This window comes from Anopheles moucheti, chromosome 3 (assembly GCF_943734755.1).
Source record: "Anopheles moucheti chromosome 3, idAnoMoucSN_F20_07, whole genome shotgun sequence".
NCBI classification, from domain to species: domain Eukaryota; kingdom Metazoa; phylum Arthropoda; class Insecta; order Diptera; family Culicidae; genus Anopheles; species Anopheles moucheti.
Window position 1 is genome coordinate 43,329,657 of NC_069141.1, and position 20,314 is coordinate 43,349,970.

Consider the following 20,314-nt stretch of genomic DNA (forward strand, 5'->3'; position numbering starts at 1 on the left):
AGGGTTTAGGCTAGGGCGCAGACAAATGAACCGGCATTTAGCGAGTGTTTTCGGCCCCGAATCTGTTCAAATTGGCCCAAAAGCTTTGGCCCGCCAGTTAGTCGGCCAGTTTCGTGCAGCCTGCCGTTTCACACTGCCTCTCCCTCAGCCCTTTGTGTTTCCCTCCCTCGTTTACGCTCAAAAAAACCTTCGCCCAACCAATGGTGGTGCTACTAACCAAGAGTCAAAATTTGCATTCCGCTGCCCGATTCCATTGGAGAGCGAACAGATGATGTTCGAAGGAAAAGGAAGGGAAGCAATGGGTCGATCTTCTTTCAGTACTGCACATACGCACCAGTGAACGCACACAAATAGTGACACGATACTACTAACTTTGCCTCGGTGGTTTTCAGCTTTGGTTTGCATTATTTTAAAAATAGCTTACAACACAATTCAGCTCGCGACCGGTGTTAACCACCGTTAACTTCGTTTTTGCTGGTGGTGAAATGTTTTTGTCAGTGAGCTATTGGTAATTCGTTTCGCCTGCTTTTCGAGCATAGAATGTTTCGTGTTCATAATGGTGACCTATGTCCGAAGTTATGCATATGTTCGTTATGTGCTTCTGGTAGAAGATGTGCAACATATCCATGTGCGCATTCCTTAAAAGTTTTCTGGTTTATTCGTACAGCTTGAAGAATAACTTTATCCAGTAGAATCAATATCACTGAGTTGAACAACACTTTAGCGACACACTTTCAATCTAAAGGTTAGATGTGCCTTAGGCATGCAACAAAACAAAATGTCCGTTTCTATAGTACTGTTTGTTGGGCTTAATATTTAAAACTAGGCTGCAGGCTACTGCTACTGTCAAAAGCTAATGTCTATGAGATTCGCAGTATGCTCGAAATGACAACACCGACGGTTACGCCAACAAAGGCTTCCCTGACGCGAGTAACTAAATGGCGGTGCGTCAGATCGGGGTAATGAGACAAAAGAAACTAGCCAACAGACGCCAATAGGCGGTCGTCAACTGCTGCTACCTTGCGATGCGTTGTATGCGTCAGCCATCGTAGCCAACCAACCAACCTGCCGGCCGGCCGAATCAACCTGTGTGAAAAAAAACCGATCATTTCCTCTAGGGAGTGGAGTACATGTGTATGGAGCCCTCATCCTGCCCTTTGCCTTCTAACACACACACCCACACACCCACAATAAACGGTTCAGTCACAAACTGCACCAGCATCCTTTCCTTCGATCCATCGCGCGACTTGCGTCGAGCAAATTCATGTACATACAGTCGACTAAATCATGGTTCAGGTGGTACTACCTGGCGTACGGGTGTGTGTGTGAAATCACGGTGCGATCATCGTGCGATCGTATTGACGATAAATCCACGGCCACGAAGTAGCCCAGGAAAATGACTATCTATTTTCTGCGTGCGCAATAGGATGCGGATAGCCCGCATAGCTAGTGCAACGTTTCCCGAAAGTAGGCCTGCCAGCTTATGTACTTCGCACGGTGCTGGTCGCCTATGTAGCTACTGTCGGCGCTAGTAATACTAGCATTACATAGGGCGAACCGTCTGTAAGCGTGTGCGTGACGGCACGACGACCTCCAACTCGATTCGCACACATACGCACCTGCTCGCACACCACCACGCACGTAATGATAGAAGCTGGCGGTGGTGGCGGCTGGGATGCGAGCGGCAAATCCCAGGCACTCGGCCGTGCGATCAGATTGCGACGTATAAAAAGCAAGTTCCCCCAATTTTCGGTTAGAACGGCTTTCGAACGCGTAAGTGATAACATCCAACATTTCACAGAGCTGAGGGCACACGATCCGAGCGATCGAGTGATCCAGCGATTCATACAGGCAGAGCTAGTGGTGGGAGCGTGTGTGTGTGTGTATGGTTGAGCGAGCGAATGAGATTGTGTGCATGCGTGCGTGTATGTGTGTTTAAGCTGATAACGGAGCATTTGATCATAGGATTCCCCAAAATACCTGCGCTGCTGATAAGCGAGAGAGCCTACAACTATTTGTGCGTGTGCATTTGAGTGTTTCATCATATGTCATCCTGCTGGCTAGAATTGGAATTTATCTGCTAATCGGGATTGGCCGCAGCTCATCTACACCTGGTTGGCGAGGATCGTGTTAGAATGTATCGAAAATTGTAGAACGCTCGATGCAAATTATCAACTGCATCGAATGAAAGTGAATAGGAGTTAGCAAGTGACTAAACAGAAGACACTGAACAGTGGAATTGTGGAAGGACATTTGTTTGCCATGAAAGTGTGGTGGAGTACCCCAGAAATAGGAATACAGTGCTAAGAAGAAAAAAGTACACTCATCGCGCCCTCAGTTGCGGATTCAAGCAATAGGAACACTTGGAGCTGATAACATAATGGTTGCATAATCGTAATCGTGTTGCTTAATGGTGAAAAACGACAGCAAGCTTGAAAATGGGAACATTTCCCTACATCTTGTGGATGAATGTGTGAAAGTTTATGCTGCTCTGGACGTTGTTGGTCGTTGTTGCTAACACGTCGCACACAACCAACACACCGTTCTACAGATGGTGGACTGCGGAATGGAACATATTACCTAAAATAGCAATACGACGCAGTGTATTCGCATATTTGGTGTTCACACATGCGCACTGGACACCCGGCCACTTGCGCCCCCTTGCGCATGGATCCAGTCAGCACCTTCCACGTCCTTGGTGCCCACTGGGACAACACCCCCGGTTTCCACGGTGTGGTGAGCCGCACAGGAGCCATGTTTTTTTCTTCTCCCGATCGTTAAAAAATGGTTTGCCCGTTACAAACCCAAAACGGTTCCCTCCACAACTGGTTTGTCCTACTCCTGGGACTTTTTCAATGGAAAGTACCCATCCTCCGCTCGCGCAATCACTTCTACGGTGCAGATTTTGCCCGGCCGCCGAATGATGGCCGGCTCGCTCGGTTACGTAAATAGAACACGCACAGGTCGCGCATACCTTTGCTCTTACCTAATCCTTGAGCGCTGTTGCGAGGAAAATAAACCCCCTTGCGCTTTTCCTTCGTTACCTTATTTTTTTCGTACGCCCACCCGTTCGCGATCGCGCCGGGGGCCAAATGTTCGCACGATCGTCATAGGGTGCGCGCGCACACACCCTCACCCTCGCGGCGCACACCCCTGTCAGCAAACCGGGGCTGACGAATGGGGCCCGATACATAGCTGAGTCACTGGCCGAAGACAGGCAGCGCTTGGGACGGGCCTTATGTACTAGGACGGGTAGGTTTGTACATGGCTGGTTTTTTCATGGGACTTCATTCAACTGGTCCGCAGCATTTGGTCGGCTCACTTAATTCGATCGGACTCCTCGACGGTGGCGGATCGTTTCCGAGTGAACAACAAGGTGTCTTGCCGTAGTGTATGTTGAACGTTTGAAGTTAAAGTTGACCAGTCACAGTTCAACTGAGGTGAGCTGATGCGAGTTGATCCTGCAGCAATTATAAATCGACATTGGTGTGAGCGTCGACGGTGATCGTGACTTTTTCGCTCGAGAGCAGCGAGTGTGAGCGGCCGTTGGAGAAGTGAACATTTTTTGGAGAGTTTTAAAAATAGTAATCACAGTTGTAACCTACAACAGGTGTGTGCAAGTGAATGACTGATGGGTTATGGAAGATAATCCTTGTGCGCTCTCACTTTTGCAAGTTTTTGCAAAGCAATCAAGCGCATTGCATGGCAAGCGGGTTGGAATGGTGGTTGGAACAGGCCTAAAAATAATTCAAACGCCTTGTGGAATTAGTTTCGACATCCGATGCAATTGGGATGGCCTTTAGTCCTGTGTGTTGTTTTCTCTGAGCTCAATGCAATGTTAGCTGTTTGCGATCTAGTGGTGCGGTACCTAACTCGAGCATGTATTTGTAAAGCGTTAAAAATATCATCCCTTCGAGGTCTATCGGCGGAAATCAAGCAAACCGAAAAGTTCGAATCATCATCCCGTAGCAGCTCGTTCTTCCTCGCCTGGTTTTTTTTTTGGTTCTTCCAACCGCCGATATCGCCATGCAGCATCTGGCCGTGCAAGTCGCACGTACAAGTTTTCCTTGAGAAAAACTGTCGGTTTGAAATATTTCACAAGCAATGTTGGCGATCGATGTTTGCCCGTTTCTCGTCGCTCTTGTGCAATCGCGTAAATGTCTCGAGGTGAAACCTCGCACGCGCGCGTGCTATAAATATAGAACATTTGGGGCGCTACACGCATCACATACCCCCTAGCGAATCTTGCATAACATACGGAACCGAATTCACGAAATGAACCCGTTGTTATTTTCACTTGGCTGAGCACGACGGATGAGTGTGTTCTATTGCGTGGGTTTGTAGGAATGTGAATGTTTGTTTCATTTTTATCTTTCTTCGGTTAACCTCACCAACAGGTGGGGGTTTTTGGGAATAAATCATGCAGTAGGAATGCAAAGAACGTATCAGCGGGACATAGCGAATAGTTGGTCAAATATACCAGTGACTTCTCTGGCGTATCTCTACCGGTTGAGCTATCTTGGATTGTGAACAACAATTTACATTCCAAGAAAGCAAGCAACCGATAGAGACCCAGAGGAGTCACTGGTTTTGCGTTACGTTTGGCTATTTTCGCCTCTCATCAGCAAATCAACCCACCGTGATAGCAAATGCTCCGTTATCTCAACAATCTAGCTAGCTTTTATGTAACCATATCGAACGAATTAAAATAACTCACCACGCTCTGTTTTCCTTCTTTTTTCTCCCTTTTCCACACAGGACGAAAAGCAAGGGCTGAACCAAAATTGTGCCAAAACCAAATTAACGTGTCTCTTTTAGCCCGCGTCTCATTTCGAAAAAACTAATCCAACATGCCGAAGCCACCAGTTCAGGTCGGAGATGATCCGGATCCAACTGAGTTCCTTTTCGTTTCGCTCGAGCAGAAGCGTATCGATCAGAGCAAGCCGTACGATTCCAAGAAGGCTTGCTGGGTTCCGGAAGAGAAGGAGGGCTATGTGTTGGGTGAAATCAAGGCCACCAAGGGTGAGCTGGTCACCGTCGCTCTGCCGGGTGGTGAGGTAATACATTCGCGCCATCGAAGGACTCTGATCTAAGGGGCCTTTGCAGATAAGGCACACCTACAGACCACGAACACTGCACATCTGGTAGCAGACGGCTTGCTTCAATGTTGTTGGAATGCATTATTGCCAACAGCTCTTAAAGACTTACTCGTTCCTCTGTCCGTAAATGATCGTCTCCCTTGCTGACGGCTGAGACGCGAGGTAATGCATGTCCTGCAAGACACTCGTTTGCTGCAAACACAAACGATGTCTTCTAGGGAACGTATTCTATCCAGCTCAGCCTTCACGATGGAGTCGATCAGATCTTCGAACATGATACACATTTCACGTTCACAATTGACCATTTGTCCATTTTCGTATCTTATCGCACCCATTTCAAAACAACCGACCGACACGGATACATACAAACAATCACATGCAAATTCATCTACCGGTTCGCACTACCATACCGATACACCTGCGTCAACTTAACACCACGGAACAGGAGAAAAACTTCAAAAAGGAACAGCTTTCGCAAGTGAATCCTCCGAAGTTTGAGAAAGTCGAAGATATGGCCGATCTGACCTATCTAAATGAAGCTGCCGTACTCCACAATTTACGCCAACGATACTACTCCAGACTGATCTATGTAAGTGCAAAAGCGCAGGGAACTAATTACTGTGTCCGTTCGTTTCCGTTTTCTTCTCGATTCCACTTGGCTCTTCTACGGGATACGTCATTATTTGCTTGATCAAAATGATCACTATTTGATCGCACGCCAAAAACATAAAATCAACCCACGTTGAACTGACGTTCGGTTGGCGTCGATTATGCGTACCGTACCATTCGACATGCCCTCCGTGGCTTGATGATGTACGCGTTAACGTACGTACGTTACGTGAGTACAGACCAAGGACTTCAAGAAGGATTTGGTGTCCCAGGTCAACCCACCGAAATACGAGAAATGCGAGGATATGTCCAACTTGACATATCTTAACGATGCCTCTGTACTCCATAACTTGAGACAGAGATACTACGCTAAGCTTATCTACGTAAGTATCGCTACAGCATGGCTAAAACGCTAGGCTATGGTGTACGTCTAACCCTCTGTCCCACTTCCATTTCGGAACTAATGAAACTCCTTACAGTCCAGTCATCAGCATCAGTAGTTTTCGATGTTTCGCAATCACAATCCAGTAATTATCAAACCACTATAACCAGATACGAAAACATATATTTCTAATAACAAAAGTCTTCGATAACGCTCCCAGATCATTCTCAAAATTAACCATTCCCAATAGAAACACTCACTTTTCCTGTCCAAACTGTGTCCCTTGTGAACGCTTTGTGCGCGCATGAAAAATGTCTAAAATACGACAGCCGCAAAAGCAGCACACCACCTCTCTCTCTCTCACCAGTAAAGAGGCACGGAAGTGAATCCCGCTACTAGAAACCGGGACACGACCTAGCACAATACTACAGCCATTAATTTTCCGTTTCGATGGAGTCATCCAGCGATCGACGAAAATCACCACCGTTACGGTTATCTATAGTAGAACAAGATCTACCTGAAACCGAACGTACCTCTCGTATCACGATGTTTTGTATATTTATAAGAAATTTGCCGTGCCATGTCGACGCATTCTAATTGTTGATATCATGTTCTTTCCACCCGACGCTAAATATCGCCATCGCAGACCTACTCGGGCTTGTTCTGTGTTGTCATCAACCCGTACAAGCGTTACCCGCTGTATACCAACCGTTGCGCCAAGATGTACCGTGGTAAGCGCCGTAATGAAGTGCCGCCCCATCTGTTCGCCGTCTCTGACGGTGCCTACGTCAACATGTTGACCAACCACGAGAACCAGTCTATGTTGATTACCGGTGAATCTGGTGCCGGAAAGACTGAGAACACGAAGAAGGTAATTGCGTACTTCGCCACCATTGGCGCTTCGGGCAAGAAGGACGAGAACGCTGAGAAGAAGGGCTCCCTGGAAGATCAGGTCGTCCAGACTAACCCCGTACTTGAGGCCTTCGGTAACGCCAAGACCGTGCGTAACGATAACTCGTCTCGTTTCGTAAGTATTGCAAAACAAACATGCGAATTCTGGTGAAAGTTTGTCTGGTTGCTAAAAGCCGCACATGTTTTGCCCCATAACAGGGTAAGTTCATCCGTATCCACTTCACTGGAAGCGGTAAGCTGGCTGGTGCCGATATTGAGACTTACCTGCTGGAGAAGGCCCGTGTCATCTCGCAGCAGACGCTGGAGCGTTCGTACCACATCTTCTACCAGATCATGTCTGGATCCGTCAAGGGATTGAAAGGTAATTTACAGCTGTTCACTCTAGGACTTACTCTACCAAACATACTTTACCGGACGGCAGCAATTGACCTACTCTCGAACCACACTAGTAACTTGAAAGACATTCACTATGATACAACTGCGATACGAAGGCAATTTGAAAATTGTTCCAAATCGACCACCTGTCTCAACGTTCTGTTCATCGCCCGGAGCTATGAGGTGGACACTGGTTGACTGCAATCGATCTTCTGTAAGGGCCACGTACAAGGTGGCGGCTGGTCAATCCAAGGAATGGAACCAGCCTTGCCAACGGGAAGAGCCGCAACATTTCCCGGATCCAAGTGCAAGCGTGCTAATGTACACCACAGTTGTCTCTCGCCACCTTCGTTGTCTTGTGTTGACACCATTTTTATGTCCTTACCTTGTTCCACCCCTCCCCCATTATGACCAACATTGGAAACTGTTGTTCAAGCACCCGTTCATAACTAACAGTGTTCTTACCGTTTTCGTAACTTTAGAGAAATGTTTCCTCAGTAACGACGTTTACGATTACATGATCATTGCACAAGGCAAGACCACCATTCCAAATGTCGACGATGGAGAGGAAATGGGTCTGACTGATGTAAGACTCGACACCTTCGTGTGGTGTTATTATGTGTTCTTTATTTTGTTTTTAAAAATTTTGATTTCCTTTTTACTTTTTTGTAAATTAGTAGAATAGTGTTAGTAGTTTGAACTGGTATCAACAATTAGCCAGTATTGATGCACGGCTCGTACCATTGACCCTCAATACGTTTGGTCAATTCGTATGCGAGCATAGTTAGAAACGAATTTAAACCCACCTACACCTACATCCAGATGGCATGCTCCTCGCTCCTATGGAACCGACCCCGAGATCGAGTGTGCCTTCTTACCCTTCAGTAACCTCACGAGTACACGTATCACTACCGAAAAGGCTTTCCAATACAGGACTTTTGATGGAAAACCCGATCCATTTGACATCCACTACTTACGCCCAATACACAATACGACTGTGGTAGAGAGTATTCTACGAAGCGAATATAATCTCTTCTTATGTAAAAAAACAACAGTTTGGCTAATCTTACTATATCTATACTTCATCCACTTCCATATCATACCAACGCGCACAAAACCGTCCAACCTCTAAATCACATACAAACACCACCAACAAACCAATATATCCCGCACAAAACGTGATCACCACCACCACCACTTCCATGCAACCACAGAAATCTGTTTTCTCTCCAACAACATCCATGACTACCATATCGTGGCCCAGGGCAAAACGACAATCCCGAGCGTAGACGATGGAGAAGAAATGCAGATCACCGATGTAAGAATCGGCCGATGGTGCTAAACATGTGTGTCTGAACAGAACACTCAGCCACCATGTTTTTTCGCGAACATTGCTTATCCATGTTGCTTTAACTGTTTGCTTCACGTTCATTTGCACACGTCTAATGGAGGATGTGCTCGCCTGATGCTGTTACGTTCAGCCGTAGTACCTTACATTTTGACTTTAACCATCAACACAACCGGTGTTGATGGGACGTGACTGTTTCGATTAATTGTAGTAGGTACAGATGGTATAATGAAACTAATGATTCTTCTTTCATATTTGAAGAACTTACGTTATTAAGTTCCCGCATAAGCGATTATCCGACCATTACCCAAGGCAAGACACGCATCCCGGGCGTAAACGATGCGGAAGAATTCGAACAGTTGGACGTAAGTTGGGCGGTATCGTTCGTTGCTCAATTATCCCGTACCTGGCGGTGTGATCTGCCTTTGTTTTGCCGACCCCGAAGAAAATAGCACACGTTTCTTTCAGTTCCTTGTACAGTATTAGTCACCGACAACATACGGATGATGTATGTTTTCTTTTTCGTTTTTGCCTATGAATCCTATGTAAGATATAGACCTGTGCCAGTATGTTCGTTTTGTTCCGAATTCGTGCGCGCTGGGAGCGTGTCCTATAATTGGCGTAAAAAGTTCAGTAGCAGTACCCGATGGAATTTTGTTTGAAAAGATCGTCTGTATACAAAATCAATCCTCCATCTTCGAGATCGCTCCCATGTCGCCTTGCTTGATCGTAAATAATCCTAATGAGAAACTCTGTCAAAGAGTTTTTCTTTCGCAAAGCGTGTGTTTTGTAATTTGTAAATGCATTAAACAATTATGTGTCTGTATGTGTGTTCCGTGTGCGTGTGTGAGTGCGTGTGTGTACGTGTAGAAGCTAACGCAAAAGCAGCACAACCAAAACGAAAGGACGGTCGATTAAGTATGCCAGAGACGAACGAAGCCGGTGGTTTCATTACCAGAACATCACTAGGGAAATTGTCCAAACACCTACATTTGCAGCAGAAGAAGCCGTACCCAGCTCGAGATGAGAGAAAAATAATGTTAAACTTTTCCATACAGATATGTGCTTCTTGTCGAACGACATCTACGATTACAACAGCGTTTCTCAGGGTAAAATCACCATTCCCAACGTCGATGACGGTGAGGAATGTCTGTTGACCGATGTAAGTGCCAACTTCCCAGATGTGCAAACATGGGACAGAATACTGTTGTTTTGTCTTCACTCTGTGTTCCCATCTTGTGTCGACCGATCTGTTCACGAGCGAATCATAACTGGACGATCGAATATCTCTGTGAGAAACAGAAGGAATAGCATCGTACCACTGTGGTATCATACGTTACAATCTTGCCCACAAAATAAGCGAATATTAAAATTCAATTCAAACAGTTTTCCATTTGGTGCAAAATCTGTATCAGCGAAGTAATGTGACATCTTTCTAATGCTACAGGAAAAATCACGTAAATCATTGCAGTAAAACTAAGCCTTACGTCTACGTTTTGATGAAGTACTTTCGATCTTTGTAAATAAAGTCGCGCTCTAACGCTTCATTGCCACCTGTACTAAACCTAGTTTATAAGAAACCATTGTGGATGTTCGTACCCTACCCGTTTTGTGACAAAAAAACCCCCCGTCAGAATGTAGCTCTAATAGATCTCTTTTTCGTTTTCTCCACACCAATCGGCACCGGAACACTACAGGAAGCCTTCAACGTTCTGGGTTTCACTCAGGAGGAGAAGGACAACATCTACCGCATCACTTCCGCTGTCATGCACATGGGTCGCATGCAGTTCAAGCAGAAGGGTCGCGAAGAGCAGGCTGAGGCTGACGGTACCGAGGATGGTGACAAGGTTGCCAAGCTGCTCGGTGTCGGCACTGACGATCTGTACAAGAATCTGCTGAAGCCACGTATTAAGGTCGGTAACGAGTTCGTCACCAAGGGTCAGAACAAGGACCAGGTCACCAACTCGGTCGGTGCCCTTTGCAAGGGTATCTTCGATCGTCTCTTCAAGTGGCTGGTCAAGAAGTGTAACGAGACTCTGGACACCAAGCAGAAGCGTGCCCAGTTCATTGGTGTGCTGGATATTGCAGGTTTCGAAATCTTCGACGTAAGTATTTGGGGACCAGGGACACAGTGGACACAGAAAAGGTACAACGGTTACACTTTTACCCGGTTCATGCTCAGTATAGATGCTAGTGGAAGCATTTCAATTGCTGCACATGGCAATCGATGATACAAAACATGGTTCAGTGCTCCACATCTAGGTTTCATTTGTTTGCGACCGCGAAGCTTCACTTGGTGTGAATCTTTATTAAGCGAATTTTATGATTTGAACCATCCCGTAGTTCAACGGTTTCGAGCAGCTCTGTATTAACTTCACCAATGAGAAGCTGCAACAGTTCTTCAACCACCACATGTTCGTCCTGGAGCAGGAAGAATATAAGAAAGAGGGTATTAACTGGGCCTTCATCGATTTCGGTATGGACTTGCTGGCCTGTGTCGAGCTGATCGAAAAGGTGCCTACCCGTCTGTTTGGTTTTCTGTGTGAACAAACAACACCAGACTGGGTTGTGTTGTTCGTATCTGTCGATTGCTTTGAATGATTTATCCAAAGGAAATGGCATGAAATAGCCTGTCTCCATGCATTAACGAATGTGTTTGTGTTTGAAGATGGTCCATACAATAGTAGCGGCTATGATACCGTGCCACATTGTACGGATCATCTTCCAAATACAAAACCCCAAATTGTCCGCATGGGAAAGTATGTGTTTACTCATACAGTTCAACCGAATCACATCGTTACGAAGTGCCGTAGCACATCTATGGTCATCTATGATTAGAAGGTAAATCGTTTTGGTGGCATGAAACTGATTCTCATGTTACATGTAAATGTGAACTAATTTCCTTCATATGAATGTGCCCCGAACACGAATGTGTGTCGTTTCCTATAGGTTCGATACTAGATCGATCTCCATAGAATATTACTTCCCGCTGAACATTTCCACATTCAAATAACTCAATATCAAAACCTATACATTCGGGTAAAGAATAATTCACAACAAGACTCTTTTGGTCTGATCCGCATCACATGTCTGATGTCATATTACCACTACACACTGTCACTTACGTGGTCAAACGTATGGCAACGTTCGTTTGTTTCGGAAACATTTTAACCTGGACCCTGTACGAATCCCTTGACTTCGTCCCCACCCCCCCAAATAGTTCAACGGTTTCGAGCAGCTGTGTATTAACTTCACCAATGAGAAGCTGCAGCAGTTCTTCAACCACCACATGTTCGTCCTGGAGCAGGAAGAATACAAGAAAGAAGGTATCAACTGGGCCTTCATCGATTTCGGTATGGACTTGCTGGCCTGTATTGATCTGATTGAAAAGGTACAACGGCGAGAGGATGCCTTTTTGTGACTCATTATAGAGCGCTTCAATGCTGTGAGCCAAATGTTTCCGACCTGTTTTGTCTAAGTGTAGGCTTAGATGTCTACTTCCAAAAGGCCAATGAACGGACCTTTGTAGGTGATATTTCCTTGCAAGAATAACTTTCGGGAAAACTTCCTGTTAGAGAAACAGCTTCCTGAAAAGTTCCCTTACCCAACAACTCCAACAACTGGACCGATAAGTTCCGGGAAAAGACCGAAAGAGCAAAGTCTTTCCTATTCTAGCTTTAAATACAACTCATACCATACCATACTGGCGAAGAAAATATGGAATTTTCTGACCAGCTCCCTAGCTACATGATTGTTCATTGAAACCGTATCGAAATCTTCCACGTATCGAAATGATTTCGCACTGTCACTAACCTCTATCCATATATTCCTCAACTTTTTATCCATTCCACCATGGTTGTTACATGTTGCTACTTTGTGTTTGGATCGGTTACTACTCGCGCCATATGTGACGATGCGCAGTTTAACGGATTCGAGCAGCTGTGTATTAACTTCACCAATGAGAAACTGCAGCAGTTCTTCAACCACCACATGTTCGTACTGGAACAAGAAGAGTACCAGCGTGAGGGCATCGAGTGGACCTTCATCGATTTCGGCATGGATCTGCAGCAGTGTATTGAACTGATCGAGAAGGTAGAGCTAACTCGGGACTGAACTCTGCCACGCTGCCGCCAACGCCGCGCTATGCTCGATGCTGGAACCCAGTGTTGGAACTTGTTGCCACTTGGATGTTGTGTGACTGTAGTTTACTCATGTTTTGTACCTTCACCATCTGCGATCGGAAAACGAAGCTCGAACCTTCGATCACGATCTCAACTAAACTGAACATCTTTCCCTTTTCTTTTCTCTCTTTCTTCTCGTACCATACATAACCCCGTACCATCCTGTATCGCTCTGTGTTTTGTCATCATTAACCCGTACTGCCCCTATTTCTGCCCACCTTGTTTACGCGCGTCCGATGGCCGTATCCCGCCATCTTGTCTCCATCTGTCCTCTGCTCTTGCCCGTGCGACAATGGCACAGAACAACGGTTTCAATCAGCTCTGTATCAATTTCACCAACGAGCGGCTGCAACAGTTTTTCAATCACTACATGTTCATCCTAGAGCAAGAAGAGTACGAACGCGAAGGCATACAGTGGACGTTTATTGATTTCGGGCTAGATCTGCAGCCTACGATCGATTTGATCGAGAAGGTAGTACCGAAGTGGTAAATTATCTAATCGCCTAGAACCGTCTATGCCTTGGGAAGGGAGTAACTGGAAAGTTGTCCCTGCGGAGGATTTTGCACAAATATGATCTTTTGTTTTGTTTTGTAAGTAGTGTAGCAAAGTACGTGCTTCATAACGTGTATTTTTCATGAAGTACTTTCGAAAATTTAGCTTCAAATAACCTGCATTGAAAACGTGCAAAACCATTATTTTGTCGATTAAACCACTGTGAAATTATCGCAGGGGGGGTAGAGCTCAGAGCAACAGCAGGATCCGTTTTTCCTCAATTCTTTTTTGTCCGTTTTACCCTGTTGTTGAAATGAAGAGTAATTTTGTATTTTTATTGAGGGCGTCATTTTTAACATTCAATATTTTGAACGTTGTTTTAATACCTCCATCCAAACCGTAGACATTTTGTCGAGCTAACCACTTTTTTTGTAGAATTAGCTGCTATTAACACTACGCTGCTTCGAAGCTATTTGCTAAATCTACCAACTGGTAAGTTGAGCGTGCGTGTGCGAAACAAAAGTAACCTAAACCACCGCTCGAATGAGCACCTGTACAAGTTTCTACTAACGTAGCGTAAAAGGTCGACGATTTTGTTTTTCTTACGGAAACAATGCTAATTGCAAGAATTGCTTTGCATGTCATCAGCAGCCGACCGTCCGAAACGTGCAGTTGACTAATGGAAAACGTTTTCTCTCCCAATTTTCCCGTTCGCCACCAACAACTTCGTACTTGATGTCCCGGTAAACAGCCCATGGGTATCCTGTCGATTCTTGAGGAAGAGTCTATGTTCCCGAAGGCCACCGATCAGACCTTTGCTGAGAAGCTGATGACCAACCATCTCGGCAAGTCGGCTCCGTTCATGAAGCCGCGCCCACCGAAGCCAGGTATCCCGGCCGGTCACTTCGCCATTGGTCACTACGCTGGTGTTGTGTCGTACAACATCACTGGATGGCTTGAGAAGAACAAGGATCCGCTGAACGACACTGTCGTCGACCAGTTCAAGAAGGGTAGCAACGCCCTGATGGTTGAGATCTTCGCTGATCACCCAGGCCAGTCGGCTGATCCGGCCGCCGCCAAGGGAGGTCGTGGCAAGAAGGGCGCTGGTTTCGCCACTGTCTCGTCCTCGTACAAGGAACAGCTGAACAACCTGATGACCACGCTGAAGTCTACTCAGCCTCACTTCGTCCGTTGTATCATTCCCAACGAAATGAAGACGGCCGGTGTCGTTGATGCTCACTTGGTCATGCACCAGCTGACTTGTAACGGTGTACTTGAAGGTATCCGTATTTGCCGTAAGGGCTTCCCTAACCGCATGATGTACCCTGACTTCAAGCTGCGGTAAGTATCTTTAACGCAATCTTCCTATTAGGAGCGACGTATCGACATCGTTGAAAAACGTAATCAAACTGGAACTTTGAGATGATACCGATACCTAATCCGAAGTTGGGCCGTGTAGGAACCAGCTGTCTCTAAAGTGGGGAAAAAAACAATCGCTGATTTCTTCGTCTCTCTTCTGTCTCTTCCAATCCTGTTCCCTCTGGTGTCGTACTTGATTCCAACCCCCTCGTTTTACAATCTCAATAGTTATCTGATCTTGGCCCCAGCCGCCATGCAGGCTGAGACTGAGGGCAAGAAGGCAGCCGAGAAGTGCTTCGAAGCCATCGGTCTGGACCCCGACTCCTACCGTATTGGTCACACCAAGGCAGGCATCTTTTTATTATGAACTTTCTTCATGACCTCCACCTCTTGTCCGCTTCATTTGTCTTGTCCATTTGTGAACCATGTGTTTTAGCCGACACGATGAATAATGATCGGCCCTGTCTTCAACCCCTAGTCATCCCTGTACGTGTTTGTAAATCTTGTCGGTTTGTCTTCCAGATCAATGCATCGAACCCCATTCCTCCAGTTCCATTTACTTGGATGCGTGCTTCCAAGCTCCAGCGACAGTATCCACCTTGCAAAACAATCAAGGACCTAGCCCTGTCGAACAATTCGTCCATATGTGCCGTTACAACCATGTATTCATATCATTGTCCGTTTCTTTTTTTCTCCTGTTCCACCAAACTATGTGTTTCAACCGTCACCTGCACGCATTCGATCCCAATACAATTACAAAACCCTTCCGTCCAAAACATCATGAACAATGCCGAACGAATAGGTACATGATCCTTAACCCTAAGGGTGTCGAGGCCGAGAAAGACTTGAAGAAAACTGCCCAAGTCATCATGGATGCGGCCGGTCTCGACAGTGAATTGTATCGTCTCGGAAACACCAAGGCATGACCCCAGTTACTCTATATACCGTTTTATACTTTCAATCATTACTCTGCCACCTAGTGTATTGTGCTGTTGTTTGATATTGGCTGAACCCGAGAGCTGATCGATTGATCAAGCCTACTTTCACATTTGCTTCCTTGTACACCCTGCCCTGGTTGTCTGCACGTTATGGAACCGACAATGAGCGATCAAGGTTCCGACGTTCAGGCGAACGATGTGTTACTACTTCTATACTCAAAACCAACACCAATCCCTCTACTGTTCATTAGGGATCCTGATTTTGCTTTGGTGGACTCTGCAATAACCAATGATGTACTTCGTTGCAGAAGATCACTTTCCCCCACACAGCCTCTATCCACCCTCTCCACTCTCTTTTTTCTCGCTCTCTCTCTCTCCCGTCTGTGTTGTTTCACGTCCCTCTGTTATTGGAACTCTTCTCAAACCAGCTTATGTACCAAACTACAGTAACCTAGAATGATCCAAAATTTCTAATCACAGCCAAATGAATTGGTTTTCTTTCTATTCCAATCTGCGTACATCTACCAATGATTCCATATCGAATTGTGCCAACAAAATGACCAACAATTCGAACAAAATTTGCTCATACAACTAAAACTCCGCCAATAGCTACAAAATCCTGAATCCCAAAGCCGTCGAAGGTATGGACGTCGAAAAAGAAGGTCGCAAAATTGCTCAATTGATCATCGAAGCCGTTGGTCTGAATTCCGATCAGTACCGTTTGGGAAATACCAAGGCATGAACATTCAAATTAGTAAAACGTGTTAAATTTTGTGCGAATTGGCATTAGTAGCAATTGGCATTTAGACTCCTGTGAATAGTATCGCGCCAATCATGGTAGTGCTCGTAGTATTAGCGGAGCGAATTAGTAGTAGTAGAGGTAGAATCAGTAGATGGACTTCCGATTGTACAAAGCAGTGATCTTATTGGCCTGGCTAAAGGGTACACGCACAAGACCGTAAACCTTTACAAAACCCAATACGAATGTATCGAACTCGGCTCGAAACCGTCGGAACCATCGCACATCCACTTGCAGGGCTGACCGGATGCGATGTGTCCGTCTGTTTTCGATTCGAAACCTCCCACAATCGGTTATCTCGATGCGTTCCTCTGTATTATATGTTCCACATGTGCTCCACAACCTGTTTCTTTTTACCACCAAACACATTTATTATTGCACGATATATTTTTTATCTCTTCATACCACAACCTCCAACACCACCAACCACCACTACACGATCCCGTTGAAACGCAGATACAAAATTCTGTGCCCACAACTCATCAAAGAGCCTTGCTCGCCAGAGAAAGTGACTCAGATCGTACTCACCCACATACAACTGCCGGAAGAACAGTTCCGCATGGGCAAGACCAAGGTATAGCTGGCTGGTCTGTCATGTGCGCCATCCAATCGAGCGTGTACAATTTTGCGCCAATAGCATGTTGCTCACCGACATACTCGCTTATATTTATGTTTTCTTAGCCCTTCGTATGAAAAAAAAAAACAGCAGTACCAAGCAAAACACGCATGCAAACTGCTGCCACACCCTGCTCCTACACGTGAAAGTTTTGCGTTCAAACTTTTAAAAATAATCTCCGTCACTTGCCTTCAAATAGCACTGACTCACTCGAACCGTTCCACCACTGGCTAGTGGAACGGTTCAACTAAATCTGACAGTAATAAATTCTCTACTTTCCCTTCACACTTCACACTCCAGAATGTTCCTTCCCGAATGCTAATAAAACCTCATAACGCAGGATTGCTAATTCTTTCATCTCTCCATTTGCTTCATACTGTACCGTTAGCCAACTCATATAAATATGTGTTTTATGTGTATCATACCTACATGTACGTGTGTGTGAGTGTCGTGTCCTTCATATCACTCCGTTTCACCGATTCACCCGATTCCATCGAAACCCCCATCAATGAAAGTTGTGACGCAGACGACGTGCGACGATTCTAACCGGTTGTATTTCTTTTTCCACACGGCACTGTTGTAACGGCCGTTGGGGTTCCACCATAACTTGATGCTGCTGAAAAACAGGTCTTCTTCCGTGCCGGTGTCCTGGGTCAGATGGAGGAGTTCCGTGATGAACGTCTCAGCAAGATCATGTCCTGGATGCAGGCCTGGTGCCGTGGTTACCTGTCCCGTAAGGAGTTCAAGAAGCAGCAGGAACAGCGTGTCTCCCTGGAGATCGTCCAGCGCAATCTGCGCAAGTACCTGAAGCTGCGTACCTGGGCCTGGTGGAAGTTGTGGCAGAAGGTCAAGCCGCTGCTTAACGTTTCCCGTGTTGAGGACCAGATCGCTGTGAGTATTTTTAAGTGTTTACAACATGCGGCAGCGTCGTCGTGCTGGTTAACTACTTGCGTCACCATCGGCCACACTAGCACACAGGAACTGTTGGCGTTGTCTAGGGATCTGATGTTGGTTGATTGACGGCTGCGAGCACCTGTCACCGGTCGTATTTTACGCCGCACTGATGATGTAGATGACCTGTGATCTCCGCTTTCCCAAGCCGAGACCCACTTTTTCACCTGGCGAGAATAGTATGATGAAATTTTCCAACCCCCGTCGCCCCTGTTCGGTCGCTTACCGCTGAATGCTTCCTACCCTTGTGACTCATGGGACAGACCCTGCTGCAACATGTAGTCGGGAAGGTGTGGGAATGAGATCTAAATTTAAGAATTCGATCTTTTCCAACCAGATCCGTCCCGTCCGTTTGGTTCCAAAAATACAGCTGGTTGTAAAGGGCAGACCGGGGCAGGAAGTAATGTGTTTCGCATTCCTCCACCTTCATTTTGTAGCGTGCTGGATGAGAGTATAATTTGAGTGCTAATGATGGAAAACAAGGCCACACTCGTTCTGCTATGGTGGCCAGCTACTTTAAGCTACTTTTTGCTGCAATATTTTTTCCCCATACTTGGGGGGGGGGTTGAGCGGAAAGGTATCCTAAGATTATTTATTCAATCGCATCCCTCCTTCCGTTTCCAAAGTGGATTCGACATCGTGTTTGTGCTATTTTCGTTCGTTTGCGGGGATGCTATAAAACGTGTTTTTAATGCGATTCGGTCCCGCCACACGCAGCAGCAGATACACACGTTAGCGCGTAGGCGTTGCTGGAAAATTCGGAAATTTATTACTCAACCGTAGGAAATGGAGTGCAGATTGCTCTTCACGCGCATGCACACGAATGTGTATTGCGAATGTCATATGCGTGTCAATCGGTATGCGCATGAGTGTGTTGGGTGCGAAGGTGGGATGGGCTGATGATGATGATGATCACTTACCACACCTAGGGAGCTGGAGCTGTCGGATCATTTCTATCCCGGCTCCAGTCGATTGTGGGACAGTGCGCGGACCTCTACCTGAGCTTTAGAACGGTCCAACGAAGCAAGTGTGAATTTGTAGTGATCCAGGCTTAGTGCTTTGGGTGAAAGTTTAGATTAGTGCCTGTGCTCAGATTAGATAAGAAAGCGCTTCTGTGCAGTATTTGCAAGCAGTATTGAATGAATTGTGAGGCAGCCTGAGGTGTATTTTTTGGGCTGGAGAAAGCGTATTAGTTCGCATTTATTATTGGCAAAAGAAGACTGCACGGTTGCTGCAGCAGATAGTGCAACATTTGCTAGCATTTAGCAATTCTAGAACCATAGAAACGAACGCGCGTGTAGTCCGCGAGTATTAAACGATGGAACAGCCAATCGAACCCGATGTAGAGGTTACCTTTACAATGCCTAGCTTTAATTTTTCTGCCGCTCCGACTTCCGAACCGGATGCAAAACAACCACAACCAACATCGGTTCCTGCAGCGACAAACGCAACGATTCCAGCAACCGGTGGTGACAGTGCAACTGTCCCAGTACCTGCCACACCGAAGCGAAGGGGCAGCGCAGTGAAAGAGCACACATCCGATTCTAAATTACAGAAACTAGAAGAGAAGGCCCAGAAGGCACAGGAAGCCTATGAGAAGGAAGAGAAGATGCGCAAGGAGCTGGAAGCTCTCAACAGCAAACTGCTGGCTGAGAAGACCGCTCTGCTGGATTCTCTGTCCGGTGAGAAGGGAGCCCTCCAGGAATACCAGGAGAAGGCCGCCAAGTTGACCGCCCAGAAGAACGACCTGGAGAACCAGCTGCGCGTAAGTATTTTGTTACGGTGAAGTGGAAATCGATGTTCCTCACGGAACGTTGATCGCCTATTCGCCCTCGGTACCAATGAATTAGCAACAATTACTAAGCAAGGAACGTTTCAATTCTGATGTGTTGGCCAACAGGACACCCAGGAGCGCCTGGCCCAGGAAGAGGATGCCCGCAACCAGCTCTTCCAGACCAAGAAGAAGTTGGAGCAGGAAATCGGCAGCCAGAAGAAGGATGCTGAGGACCTGGAACTGCAGATCCAGAAGATTGAGCAGGACAAGGCTTCCAAGGATCACCAGATCCGCAACTTGAACGATGAGATTGCCCACCAGGATGAGCTCATCAACAAGCTGAACAAGGAAAAGAAGATGCAGGGTGAGGTCAACCAGAAGACCGCCGAGGAGCTGCAGGCCGCCGAAGACAAGGTGAACCACCTGAACAAGGTTAAGGCCAAGCTGGAGCAGACTCTGGATGAGCTGGAGGACTCGC

The 20,314-nt window shown here is 46.3% G+C and overlaps 1 protein-coding gene across 13 annotated transcripts in view; it reads left to right on the forward strand.

The window, feature by feature from the left end:
• The first annotated feature begins 3,335 nt into the window (after positions 1-3,335).
• LOC128301480 (myosin heavy chain, muscle) overlaps positions 3,336-20,314 on the forward strand; it is a 24,616-nt gene continuing 7,637 nt past the window's right edge. For 3 of the 13 annotated variants that reach the window (XR_008287346.1, XM_053037995.1, XM_053037987.1), the window contains exons 1-13: positions 3,336-3,440; positions 4,759-5,057; positions 5,948-6,091; positions 6,737-7,117; positions 7,201-7,363; positions 8,592-8,695; positions 10,423-10,830; positions 12,647-12,817; positions 14,151-14,740; positions 15,561-15,678; positions 17,739-18,002; positions 19,618-19,827; positions 19,963-20,314. The exon at positions 19,963-20,314 is cut by the window's right edge and continues 535 nt beyond it. Coding sequence is in view for 12 of the 13 variants with exons in the window: in XM_053037995.1 (XP_052893955.1) it covers positions 4,851-5,057; positions 5,948-6,091; positions 6,737-7,117; positions 7,201-7,363; positions 8,592-8,695; positions 10,423-10,830; positions 12,647-12,817; positions 14,151-14,740; positions 15,561-15,678; positions 17,739-18,002; positions 19,618-19,827; positions 19,963-20,314 (3,112 nt within the window). In the remaining variant the exon portion in view is untranslated. Of the gene's footprint in view, positions 3,441-3,543; positions 3,611-4,758; positions 5,058-5,947; positions 6,092-6,736; positions 7,118-7,200; positions 7,364-7,859; positions 7,964-8,591; positions 8,696-9,783; positions 9,888-10,422; positions 10,831-11,945; positions 12,117-12,646; positions 12,818-14,150; positions 14,741-14,986; positions 15,105-15,560; positions 15,679-16,951; positions 17,070-17,738; positions 18,003-19,617; positions 19,828-19,962 lie in introns of those variants that run through there. The other 10 variants (XM_053037994.1, XM_053037989.1, XM_053037993.1 and 7 more) reach the window with 8 other exon arrangements.